General features: G+C 46.7%; 1 protein-coding gene across 5 annotated transcripts in view; it reads left to right on the forward strand.

The window, feature by feature from the left end:
* The first annotated feature begins 4,872 nt into the window (after window positions 1-4,872).
* Window positions 4,873-13,209, forward strand: part of Drc1 (dynein regulatory complex subunit 1) — an 85,361-nt gene continuing 77,024 nt past the window's right edge. Inside the window, exon 1 of one of the 5 annotated variants that reach the window (XM_017320954.2) lies at window positions 4,873-5,144. Coding sequence is in view for 2 of the 5 variants with exons in the window: in XM_017320953.2 (XP_017176442.1) it covers window positions 4,990-5,144 (155 nt within the window). In the remaining 3 variants the exon portion in view is untranslated. Of the gene's footprint in view, window positions 5,145-9,995; window positions 10,014-13,209 lie in introns of those variants that run through there. The other 4 variants (XM_017320953.2, NM_001033460.4, XM_030254633.1 and 1 more) reach the window with 4 other exon arrangements.

The following is a 13,209-nucleotide window of genomic DNA, read 5'->3' on the forward strand; positions in this document are numbered from 1 at the left end:
AGGCTCCAATGCCAGTGAAGGAATAGATGTGCTAGAAAGGCAAGGGCAAGCAGGCAAAGAGCCAAAGCTTGCTTCTTCCATGTCCTTATGTAAGCCTCCAGCAGAAAGTGTGACCCAGATTAGAGGTGTGCCTCAAGATCTGGGTCAAAAGCTTGAGTCTTCCAGCCTGAAGATCTGGGTCACAGGTGTGCCCTCCATTTCTTACTCCCCAAAGTTTATTTAATCCACCCCTTGTCAACATGACACAAATCATATCTCATGTCCAAATAAAAACAACCAGGTCATAATATCACCTAACATAGTTAACTATTCCTCATTTAACCACACATACATTGTAAATTTAGAGTAGGTGGCAATGTCCCTTGGAGACAATGTCCCTTTTAGTGTCTCAAACTTAAATATGATAATCATTGACATTCTCTTAACTGGTGCTAAAGAAATTGAAAAAATCTGTTCAAATACATTTTTTTGACAAAATCCAAACAGGAGAATCTTTGTTTCTGCAACTGGTCATGTGGCCTCAGATGGTATTTCTAACTTCCTTTCTGTATTTCCTTTACCCTCTGCAAGCACCTCAGAGGGCCTTGGCTCTTTTCTTGGAGAAGTGGCCCATCTCTTCATTCCTGATGAGTCTGTGCCCTTTGTCATCCTGCCTGGATTAGGCTGTGGTAGTTTCTCATGGACTTTAATCACAGGACAGTGTAGTACCAAGAGACACCTTAAGGGATCTCCTGCACTTCAGACACAATCCTTCTAACCTCAGCTGTGGAAAGGCAATCCAATTTCCCAATGGCAATTTGGATCTATCATCCCTCCAAACACTGTTATTCCTTTCTTAGCCTGCTGGTTTAAGATCATTAAAAGCCCAGAGGGACCAGGGGGAAGTTCAATGGAATGCTTGTTGTGACTCCTGGAAGGAACACTCTTCCCTCTGAAACCAAAACTTCTAGGTCATCCGAACATAAGGTTGTGGGGAAAGGAAGCAAAAACTGTCCTAGTGTGTCACTAAGGGTGATAGTGGAACTATACCCTTCTCTGCCCTTGATTCCTGTACCTGTGGGTCCTGGCTATGGGAGAAGCCACACCATATTATCAGACACTGATTCAAATCATGTACTGCCTTCTGGAGAACCCCGTCTCAGACCTCCAGGCTGCTGCCACCTAATTGGAGCTACAACTGAGTCTTCAAAAAGCCATTCTACCTTTCTATCAGACCAGATGCTTCAGGATGGTGAGGAACATGGTAAGACCAGTGGATTCCATGACTGTGAGCCCACTGTTGCATTTATCTGGCTGTGAAATGAGTTCCTTGGTCAAAAGCAATACTGTGTGGAATACCATGATGATGGATAAGGCATTCTGTGAGTCCACGGATGGTGGTTCTGGCAGAAGCAGTATATACAGGACAGGCAAACCCCTAACTAGAATAAAGATCTACTCCAGTAAGGACAACATATCCTTTCCACAGGGAAAATGGTCCAACGTAGTCAACCTGCCACCAGGTTGCTGGCTGGTCACCCTGGGGAATGGTGCTGTTGGTCTCTTCTGTTGGCAGATGTGGCCTTCAGCAGTAGCTCTAGCCAGGTCAGCCTTGGTGAGTGGAAGTCCATGTTGCTGAGCTCATGCCTAACTTCCATCTCTGCCACTATGGCCCCTTTGTCTATGTGCCCATTGGGCAGTGACAGGAACGTCTAGGGAGAGGCTGACTCTCCACAGAACAGAACATCCTATCTAATTGACTACTGAACTTCTCGACTGAAGTCACCTTTTAATGAGTGTTTACATGGGGCACAAATATTGTTGCCTGTTTGGATAGATTAGGCCACATACTTCTTACCCAGATGTCTTTCTCACCGATTTTTCCAATTGTGATCTTTCCAAGTCCCTGACCATCCAGCCAATCCATTGGCTACAGCCCATGAGTCAATGAACAATCTTACATCTGGCCATTTCTTCCAAACTGTAGTCCATGTGCACTGCCTTAATTTCTGCCCACTATGAAGATCCCCCTTTAACAGTGTCTTTCAGGGTTGTCCCAGAAAGGGCTATAATGCTGTAGCTGTCCAGGTCTGGGTGGTACCCGCATAATGTACCCAACCATCAGTAAACTTGGTCCTAGTCTTTTCTCCCTCAATCATTGGAAATGCTCCATAAGGCTATAGGTGCATGCTTGGCAGCAGGTAGCATTGTAACAGGAGTAGAAACCATAGGCATTTGGGCAACTTCTTCATGTAACTTGCTTGTGCCTTCAGGACCTGCTTGGGCCTGAGTATATACAACTTCCATTTGATAATAGAATGCTGCTGTGCACATCTGATTTTATGATTTGGGGTGTCTAATAACACACAGCTCGTGATAGGCAGTTTAGATCACATGGTGGCTCATTGTCAAATGTTCAGTTTCCACTAAGCCCCAATAGCATGCCAAGAGCTGTTTTTCAAAGGAAGATGGTTGTAGAGCCTTGCTTCAAAATCCCAAAGGTCTCCTCTGTGATTCATCTATAGTGGCCTGCCAAAGGCTCCAAACAGCATCTCTATCTGCTACTGACACCTCAAGGTACCATCAGGTCTGTAGGATCATATGGTCCAAGTGGTAGAGCAGCCTGGACAGCAGCCTTGACCTGTTGAAGAGCCTTCTCCTGTCCAGGCCCCACACAAAGGTAGCAGCTTTCTGAATCACTTAGTAAATGGGCCTGAGTACCACACCCGAGTGAGGAATGTGCCGGCTCCAGAATCCAAATAAGCAGGCAACGTTTCTTGGGATTTCCCAGGACCAGTATTCAGGAAAGTCTGGTCATTTCCTTTCCCCCAGTGTACAGTTACCCTTATCAAAGGCTGTAGCTCCCTCTCAGGAAGAACTGGAGAAAGGCTAACAGCAAAACTTTTAGGGGTCTTCTCAAGGTCCTTCCTTAGAGGACCCTGGCTACCCCTTCATTCAAGGGGTTCTGGGTCTGCAAACTGGCTCAAGTCTGGAAATAGATGCACTGGCCGAGACTGCCTTTTGCCAGAATCCGATATAGCCTTTCTTTCATTTGTTTGAGATTTTTTTTTCTGATACAGATGAAATAAATGCAATAGGCTCATTATCTACTTCATGCCTGGAAACACCGTGATTAGCCAGTACCAAAGGTCTGTATGAGTCATGCCGTTATAAAATTTGTCTTGCCTGTGCTGACCATTATGAGTTACATCATTATGAACATTGTTTTGTCTAGGCTGCCCATATAACTGCAGTCATCTTGCTTCTGGTGATTCAGTGCTGCCACTGGCCCCTGCTACCTCAGTGCCCAGTTAATCCCATTGCCTTTCATCCATTCAGTTGAGCAGCAGCATCTGCAACCCTAAGGTCTGGCATAAGCAGAGACCACAAAGCCCTTCAGATGTGCTGGTGGCCCTCTCACCAGTTTGCATCTTATAGGATTTATGAAGGGTGTGTCTTCTGGGCTTTCCTATTATAGAGGATTAGGTTTTACACAGCAAACTCATTCTTTTTTTTTTTTTTTTTTTTTCGAGACAGGGTTTCTCTGTAGCCTTGGCTGTCCTGGAACTCACTTTGTAGGCCAGGCTGGCCTCGAACTCAGAAATCCGCCTGCCTCTGCCTCCTGAGTGCTGGGATTAAAGGCGTGTGCCACCACCCCCAGCAGCAAACTCATTCTTGCATTGCAACTTCCCTAAGCCATAAAACCCCTTCATCATCAAGGAATGTCTAGCATGTCTGAGTCCCTAAGTTCAGTCTCCAATGCTACAAAAATAAAACTGTCGAGTGGTTTGCATTAGGGATAGTGTCTTGAAATGTAGCCCTGCTTGGCCTAGAACTTTACAGTCTTCCTATCTCAGCCTCCCAGAGGGCTGATTGTGAACCACTATGTCTGCATGTCTGTGTGTATTATTATTATAAGGGTGGGTATTATTATTATTATTATTTTGGTATAGGGCTTTACATTTCTTATTTTAATTTAGTTTAGAAATGGAGTCTCATTGTGTTCCAGGATGACCTGGAACACAATCCTGAGTTCTGGGATTACAGGAGTGGTGTTTTTGTTTTGTTTTGTGTGTCCTGTCCAAGGTGCTCCAACGAACCAACTGGTGTAGGTAAACCCTTTACCATTGAGCCGTACCACAAGCCCACAGGCATAGTTTTAATTCTTAAAGAGAACATTAAAAAACAACAACAAAAAAAAAACCACTTTTTACACCTATGATTTTGTGTGCCCATATGCCACTGTGGCATGTGAAGGTCAAAGGACAATTTATCAGTACTGGTACTTTTTCCATAGTGTGGGCCTAAAGGATTGAACTCAGTTGGTCACTCTCCTTGGCCATAAACATTGACTGCTGAGCCTTCTCTCTGGCCCCAGGACATTATTTTGTTGACAAGGGGACACACGGTGCCTAAGGCATGATGTCCCCCCCCCCGCCCCCGCAGACTGCTGCTTTGAGAGAGCGGTGGTGTCCTGGGTTCTTCCCCGCCCCCCCCCCCCCAACCATTCTCCTGAACCCACCTCTTTTTCGGTCATGGCTACAGATGATGAGTGTACTTGAGTTCACACTTCCAAAACTGCAATGGGCTGAGGTGGTCTCCCACTCAGCTTAAGGAAAGGACGCCACTGTCTCTAGCTATATAATACAATGCTTTTCATGTTGCAGGTACTCAGTTATTTTGGAGCAAAGTGCCTTTTAGGAATATTCATTTGGTAAGGTGGATGATGAATTGGGCTTTTGAGTCAGAAAGAGATGCGGTGCGGTTTGTTCCATCTGCCTTCGTGGGGTCAAGTCAGCCCCTCCAAACCAACTTCAGGCAAGGGGAATCAAGTCCACATTTGGGATACAAATATACAACTCGTAGTGCCTGACAGAGAAGCTGGGCTGGAGCGCCGCGCGACAGCTAGCCAGAGATGGGTCAGGTGACTGCTTTCCCTTGGCAACGGCTTGTTCCTAGCAACCCGGCTGCTGGTCCAGGCGGAGCTGCCAGTGGGTGGGAGACGCCGCCATGAATCCCTCAGGAACCATTGGGGTCCTAGAGCAGAATGGGGAAGAACACTTAGCCACCCCGATTCTCGGACCCTCGGTGCATTCGGATAACCCGCAGGAGCGGATCCAGGCCCGGCGCCTGCGCATCGCTGCTCGTCAGGAAGCCCGAAGGCGGTGAGCTGGGTGGCCGGGTGGTGCGATGGGGAGCCCAGAGTGCCCTGCAGGGAGCTGGGGCCGGGCTGGGTGGGAGCTCCATGGTAAGGTGTGTGTGTGTGTGTGTGTGTGTGTGTGTGTGTGTGTGTGCGCGCGCGCGCCCTGGGTGTAAACAGAAAAACTTTTCTTCTAGAACATTCAAGCAGTGAGTTTTGGGACAGCTAGGGCTACATAATGAGACCCTGTCCCAATATTTGAAAATAAAAATAAAAAAGTTCTAGGTCAGATTTATTCCAGAGGCTAGAGTTTGTTGACGAGATGTAATGGACCGCGATCTGTGAAAGAGTCGGTTATCCCCATTCTACTGAGAATACCTTATCACAGCCAGTGAGCATATGTGATTGTGTGTTCCACACAGATATGAGCATCTTGATCCATTTTAAAATTAAAAAATAAAATAAAATAAAGCCAGGTTAGTGGCTTATGCCTTTAATCTCAGTACTGGAGTGGCAGAGGCAGGCAAATCTCTTTGAGATCAAGGCTAGCCTAGTCTACGTAGGAAGGCCTTGACACCTCAAAATAAAAATAAAATAAGAGTAAAAGCTTTCATTTCACTTAGTGGCCACACTCCCTGGGCCCAAGGCCATGTCGACGGATCTACTGTAGCAAAGGCGGGGTGGCTGCTTGCTTGTGCTTGCGGACATTGATGATCATTGTCTAGAATCCATCCAGGTACTGCAAGTGCCAGACCTGTGAATTAAGAGGGGATGTGATAGGAGCCACCACACTTGCATTCCCACCATGTTCCCTAGGCTTTGGTGTCTTTATTAGCTTAGGTAAAGTTTAAGGGACATCCACTAGTCACCAGACTTCATGTGACAGTTGTTCAACTTCTAAGTCGTTCATTCCACTTTTACTTTTGGTGGTCTACAGACCCAGCAGAAGTACAAGATGGAGGTCTGTGTGCCTCCATCCTAGTTGGGCAAGGCTGTGATCATGGTTAGCATCTCTTGTTGTCATGGTAACTCAGATCTGTTTTTAATTGTCCTAACACTGTCTGGGTATCCCCTTCCCTGACAGTTCCCTGATGACCTTCAATCCCCTTGGGGAAAGGCTAGGAGCCTCACTACATTATGTATTTGCATTGTGTTCTCTGTTCTTCCTCCTGGGATCCCTGCCACCTCTTTGGTTAGGAGGTTCTGGGATGAGAACTGGGGTTGGTTCAGGAACTGGGCAAGGCAGAAGCATCCTTAGTAAGCTTGTCTGTTGCTGCTGTTTGGCTAACAGATGAACTGGACTCTTATCTGCTCTTCTACTTGTCTCCAAGTGATGCCACATTTATCCATCTCCAAAGCTGTCCGAGGATCATGGTCTTGGTTGTTGCTGTGGTGTTTAACAAGGAGACTGGGGGGCTGGAGAGATGGCTCAGTGGTTAAGAACTCTGACTGCTCTTCTGAAGGCCCTGAGTTCAAATCACAGCAACCACATGGTGGCTCACAACCATCCGTAATGAGATCTGATGTGCTCTTTTGGTGTGTCTGAAGACAGCTATAGTGTGCTTACATATAATAATAAATAAACCTTAAAAACAAAACAAAAACAAAAACAAAAAAGCAGGCCAGGTGGTGGTGGCGCACGCCTTTAATCCTAGCACTTGGAAGCAGAGGCAGGCAGATTTCTGAGTTCGAGGCCAGCCTGGTGTACAGAGTGGGTTCCAGGACAGCCAGGGCTATACAGAGAAACCCTGTCTCGAAAAACCAAAACAAACAAACAAAAACAAAAAAGCAAAGCAAACAAACAAACAAGCAAAAAAAAAAAAACCCAAAGAGACTGGGAATTCAGTGATGTGCAGGAAGTTTATATTCTAATGAGAGAGAGAGGACAAGTGTCCCTATAACTATGATCTATGACAAGGACAGCAAGGGGAGAGGAGACTCCTGGGAGTAGGCCCTAAAGCCAGGCAGCTAGAAAGGATAGCTTGGAGCTTGAGAAAAAGCTAGCTTTGTAAGGAGGCACTGCTGGGTTACTTTAAGACATTGTCAGGCGTGGTGGCACACACCTTTATTCCCAGCACTTGGGAGGTAGAGGCAGGAGGATCTCTGAGTTCAAGGCCAGCTTAGTCTACAAAGAGAGTTCCAGGATGTCCAGGGCTACAAAGAGAAATTCTGTCTTGTAGGGGTTGGGGTGGGGAGATATTTGTTGGGTGTGATAATAGCATGTGATAATGTCTAAACAAAATTAAGGCCACTTTCCTGATGGGCAGAGCGTCACTTTCACCTTCAAATTATTCAGCTCACTGTTTTGGGGACTGGTGTAAAGGGGCTGGAGGTGTGACTGAGGAGACCCGAGCAGGAAGGAGACACTACTCTGGTTCTGGTGAGGCACGGGATTGGCCTGGACTCTGTGTCAATAATCTAGAGAGAAGCAGATGGACGCAGGACAAATTTTGAAGTTGAATGTGATGGATGCTTCTGATTGGCTGTTTGAACAGAAGACAGTGTGACCTCTATATGTGTGCCATGGTTTGAGTACACACACACACATACACACACACACACACACACACACACACACACACACAAGACAAATGAATAGATAAATATTATTTTTTAAAAAAGATAGGTGTGATGGCATATTCCTATCACCCTAGCTCTTGGGAGGCAGAGGAAGGCAGGCATCTCTGATTTTGAGGCCAGCTGGCCAAAATAGGGAGTTCCAGGCCAGCCAGGGCAGCATAATGAAACCCTGTCTCAAAAACAAGTCAAGACAAAACATGAAAGAGGCCTGGAAAAATGGCTTAGCAGTTACAAGCAGTGACTGTTCTCTTAGAGGAACTAGGTTTGATTTTTAATACCCCATACCAGTTTACAACTGTCTCTAACTCCAGTTCCAGGGGGTCCAGTGCCCTCTTCTAGCTTCTGTGGGCACTAGGCAGGCACATGGTTCGCAGGCTTACATGCAGGCAAAACACCTGTTCACATAAAATATAATAATAATAATAATAATAATAATAATAATAATAATAATAATAATAATTTGTTCAGCACAATGGAGGAAATGGGCCTACTCCAGGTAAAGGGGAGGTGTGTGTTTCAGTGATCTTTCATGTGCCAATTCTCAGTACAAGAGGAAGGAGGAGAGTGGAGGGGAGAGTGGAGAAAGGGAGAAAAAAAGAAGAACATGGAGGAAGGAAGGAAGAGAGGGAGGAAAGTGTAGAGGAATTTTAATCCAGCAATACAGCCGCTCTGGCAAGGGGTCACATCCAAAGACTGCTGGGATGCAGACATGCCACACATCTTTAATCCCCCTGGCTGGAATACAGACACACCCTTAGTACACATCTTTAAGGTAAAATTAGTTTTGTAGAAGGAACCATGTTTGAAAAGCTGTGTTTGAAAGTCACATCTAAATGAGGGGCAGACAAAGTGGTGAGTCAGAGAAAGATCTGACAGAATGAGTCAAAGATGGGATACGCCCAACTCTCAAAGGAACAGCACAGGAAAGAGAAACTATTTAAAAGCAGTAAAGGGAGAGAGAGTCAGGCAGCTGGGAGTCAGTACAGCAAGGGCAGTGCAGTGGAGTTGATGGGAGTCAATACAGGGAGGGCAGTGCAGTGGAGTTGATGGGAGTCAGTACAGGGAGGGAGGGCAGTGCAGTGGAGATGAGTTTGTTGTGAGTTCATGCAGTTACGTGCAGGTCAGCAAAGGCAGCTGAAGCCAGTGAATAAGAAATCAGACGATTAGAATGAATTGCCAGAGTTAGTTTGAGGCCAAGCAGAGCAGTTCAGTGAGAAGCTGAGAGAAGCCAGATTGAATCAGTCAGCTTGGAGAGGAGTTTGAGCAGAACAGCTGAGCTGAACTAGCCAGCCAGAGTTCAGAAAGAGCTAGAAAGGATGAGCTTATTCAGCAGCAAGCTTCCAAGATGACAATAACATCAAGCAAATAAAAGTTACCTTTACAGGGAAGACGGGAGGGAGAGTCCATTTCAAAGTACATCACTGTAAAAGTTCAGAGTACCAAGAACAAAGAGAAATGCCTACAAACTTTCTGAATGAAGAAAATGAGCCAGGTGTCGTGGCACATCCCAGTACCACTAATACTTAGGAAGCTGAAGCAGATGGGTCAAGAGTTCCAGACCACCCTAAGCTACATAAGGAGACCCTGTCACAGGAAACCCTGAATAACAAAACAGAGTGCTGCCCTGTCCAGCTTTGGTGTGGGTGCTGGAGACTGGAGGTTCAAACACAAGTCCTCACGTTTCTGTTTTCCCAGCCCCTAGTGGGTGGTTTTTGTTTTGTTTTTGATTTATTTATTTTATCTTATGTGCATGGTGATTTTGCCTGAATGAATGCATATGCACCACATACATGCCTTGTGCCCGAGGAGATCAGAAGAGGGCATCAAATCCCTAGAACTAGAGTTATGAATAATTGGGAGGCACATAGGCACTGAGACCCGAGCCCAGGTCGTCTGCAAGAACAAGTGTTCTCAGCTACTGAGCCATCTCTCCAGCCCTGCAGTGTGTACTTTAAACTCACAGCTCGTGTTAGTCTGGTCACACCTCATTTCAAGGGCCTATTAGACATGTGTGGTCCGAGGCCGCCATATTGGCTAGCACAGTGCCCAAGGTTGGGGGGGGGGGGGAGAGGATGCATTAAAGCAGCAAAAGGATTGAAATTGAAACTCGGTGAGAGTTTGTAGCAGATCTTGACTGAAGCCACTTGCCTTTTTGAACCCCCATTTCTGTTCCACGGACTAGCTGGGAGTATTTGGACAGGCTTGGTTATTAATTAACCAACTGACAGCCAAGGCAGGAAGTTTGAGGTGGGGGTGAGAATACAGCTACCTTAGCCTGGCAGTGTTTTAGTAGAAGGGGACAGAGGAGTGAAGGGTAAGTTCAGATCAGAAATAGAGTGAGAAGACACTGCTGAGGGGGTTGGGTAAGGCTGGGAGTCCAGTCCAGAGGGGCTGTCTGTGCTCTGCTCTGCGGCGGACTCTGGGCACAGTGGGTGGGGCTGAGGCCAGTGAAGGGTCCCTTTATTTCCTGATGAATGCTGGAACCCTGGTAGCTCCTCTCCCAAAGCTGCTTAGGGGCCTGGATGACCACTTAGACCTTGGGAGTGAGGCAGGCCTCTCAGAGGTTAGCAGTGTGAGGGTGGCAAGCTCATTTCCTGCTGCTTCCTTAGAGAATTCCAGAACTTTCTCTCTCCTCTCCTCTCCTCCTTCCCTTTCTCCCTCCCGTCACCATGTTGCCTAGGAGGTAGGTGGCCTGGCACTCTCTGTGTAACTCACACTGCCTTTGAACTTCTGTTTCTCTGTCTTACTTTCTCATCAAAATACAAATTATTGTTACTGCAGCTTTAGGACACAGACCTGTCGCTGGGAACCCCAACATGCTAGGCTCTGGCCACCAGGCCCAGTATGCCAATTAAAAAGGGAGCAACTAATGGTAAGAGACCGAGAAAAGAGGTTTAGCCAGGATGACCACACTGGGAAGTCCAGTGACCCCAAGTTTATTATCAGCTTTGGTTCTGAAGGCTGTAAATCCCAGGCGAGGCCGCCACATGTTTTACTGTTGACGGAAATAAAACCAGTGACAGCAAATGCTTGCTCAGGCAAAAGTTGCTGTCTGTTAGCTTCTGTCATTGTTGACACAGGGTCACACTCTGTAGCCCAGGCTGGACTGGAACGCACAGCAATCCTCCTGATTCAGACTCTCAAGGGCTGGGATAAGAAAGCTTATCTTGGCTGAGGCAGGAGTTCTAATCAGAAGAAAAGACATGGAGAGGCCCAGCCCTGACTTGCTGCCAGTAGTAGGAGTGCTTACTAATCCGACCTGTTAGTGATGAGGATCGCTTTAAGAAAACCTTCTTTTCCTGGTTTAAGGGATTTCCCCATGGGACACAGGACTCAACAGCCAGTTTGTCCTTGGAGACCCTCCTGGTGTTATCTGTTACTGTTGGGTGCTTCTCTGATGATAAGTGGCTAAAAGGGCGGAGCTTCCTTCCACACATTGCTAATAAGAAAGCAAAAAGATGCTGGGGAGTCAATAGCTCCAGTGCACTAAGGGTATGGAGTCCTATGCCTCCCGTCCCCAGCAGGGTTCTGTTGCCATGGAGTTGGAAGAAGTCCCTATGTCTTGAGCGAAGCCCTCTGCTTCTTAGGAGATAACCCCTGCCCTGAGGTGAAGCCTGCCATTGATGATAATCCTCCTCATTGCTACCTGGCTTGGTTTTAGTTCCTTGTTTTAAGGATACTTATCCATGAGTCTTCTTCTCAAAAGCCAAGGCCACAGTAGGTTTGGATGACTTCTGAAGGTCTGGAACAGGACACTGTAAAAATAGGCAATAATTTGCAGGACTCAGGACTCTCTCTTAAGTGCCCAGTCATCTCTCCAGGCCCTAAGTGCCCGACTAATGCCATTTGTAAATGCTATGTAGCAACAAAGTAAAATGAACAAATAAAGACCCCCTCGGACGGACGCTGAACCCCTTTTCTTAGGCCACTCCTCTCGTGTGTTTGTTACATTGCCAGCAGCAGCAGGCAGTGCTCAGGCACGCAGGCACAGCCCCACTGTGGCTCAGAGGCAGCTTAGAATAGACCGGTACTCAGGTAAAACCAGAGGCAGGTGAGAATGACTAGTATGAGTTGGAATTGAAATTTCAAAAGCTCTTAGGGCTGGTGAGATGGCTCATTGGGTAAAGGTACTTTTTATCATGTCTGACCTTCACCCACTTCCTGGGACCCAGGAGGTAGGAGGAGAGGCCTGACTCCTCCAAGCTGTGACTTCACATGTGCACTGTAACATGTAGGAACAAATAATAATTTAATTATTTTATGAGTGTTTTGGCTTCTTATACGTAGGTACACCACGAGCATACCGGGCTCTCTGGGGCTCATTGAATCCTCTGGAACGGGATTGGATGAGGTGGTTGTGAGCTGCCACGTGGGAACTGGGAATCCAACCCAGGTCTCCTGGAAGAGCAACAAGTGTCCTTGACTGATGAGCTACCTCTCCAACTCTGCAATGTGATTTTAGAAAAGACGTATTATTCTAAATGATTTTTAGGGGTTGGAAAGATGACTCAAGGGTTAAGAGCTTATATTGCCCTTGAAGTTGGACCAGAATACAATTCTCAGCACCTATGGGTGGCTTACGACCAGCTACAAGTGTACTGTCAGGAGATTTGACACTTCTTCCCTCTGAGAACACCCTGAGTTAATATGCACACACACCCGCACAGATGCACATACACTAAGAACAATAGATTTTTTAAAAAGGGTTTTAGTATACATTTTAATCACCAGGGTTAAGGGGAAGAGAGGTCCTTGGGAAGAAGGTAAGATTCCTGTGAGAGCTGAGTGTGGGCGTCTCAGGAGAGTTTCCCTTAAGCAGTGGCATAATTGCCATTTTGGTGGCTCTCAGATTAAACCTAAGGCTGCTAGGGCCCCTCCCCCTTCTCTCTCCTTTTGACAAGTGAGACTATATAGAGTAGCTCCTGAGATGCCTTGGGTGGGCTGTGACCTGAAGTTAAACTCGGGGCCACTAGGGTTGCACAAGGTTTCAGGATGGGTCCTTGTACTGTAAGTGGGAGTTTCAGGTTCTGTTCCCAGGAAACTGTAGGTTTGTACCTGGTAATGGAGAAAGGCCCTACACAAGAGGTGTCCATTATCAGGGACCGTTCCTCACTCTCAGCAGGCTAGAGGCTTCAGCCAGACTCCTGGGCGAAGCCTTCCTTCCTTTTCTATCTCTTTCAAGGCTGTAAATTCTCCCGTCTTTCTGCCTGTCTCAATTCGCCCTTCCAGAATTTGTTGTTTTGTTGTGTTTTTTGAGATACAGTCTCAACAGCTCAGGCTGGCCCCAAACTTACTATATAGTTCAGGTTGGCCTTAAACTCCTGATCCTTCTGCCTCTACCTTCCAAACATGCTCGGCTTTCTGTATTGCTTGAGGTTACATCTGTCCTTTTCTGGGCTACTAAGCAGCACATTCCATTGCTGTTGTATGTTACTTAAGTAAGTTGCTGGGGTTGGAGAGATGGCTCAGTGGCTAAGAATGCATGCATAGTGCTCTTGCAAAGGACCACA

This window comes from Mus musculus, chromosome 5 (assembly GCF_000001635.26).
Source record: "Mus musculus strain C57BL/6J chromosome 5, GRCm38.p6 C57BL/6J".
Lineage (NCBI taxonomy): Eukaryota > Metazoa > Chordata > Mammalia > Rodentia > Muridae > Mus > Mus musculus.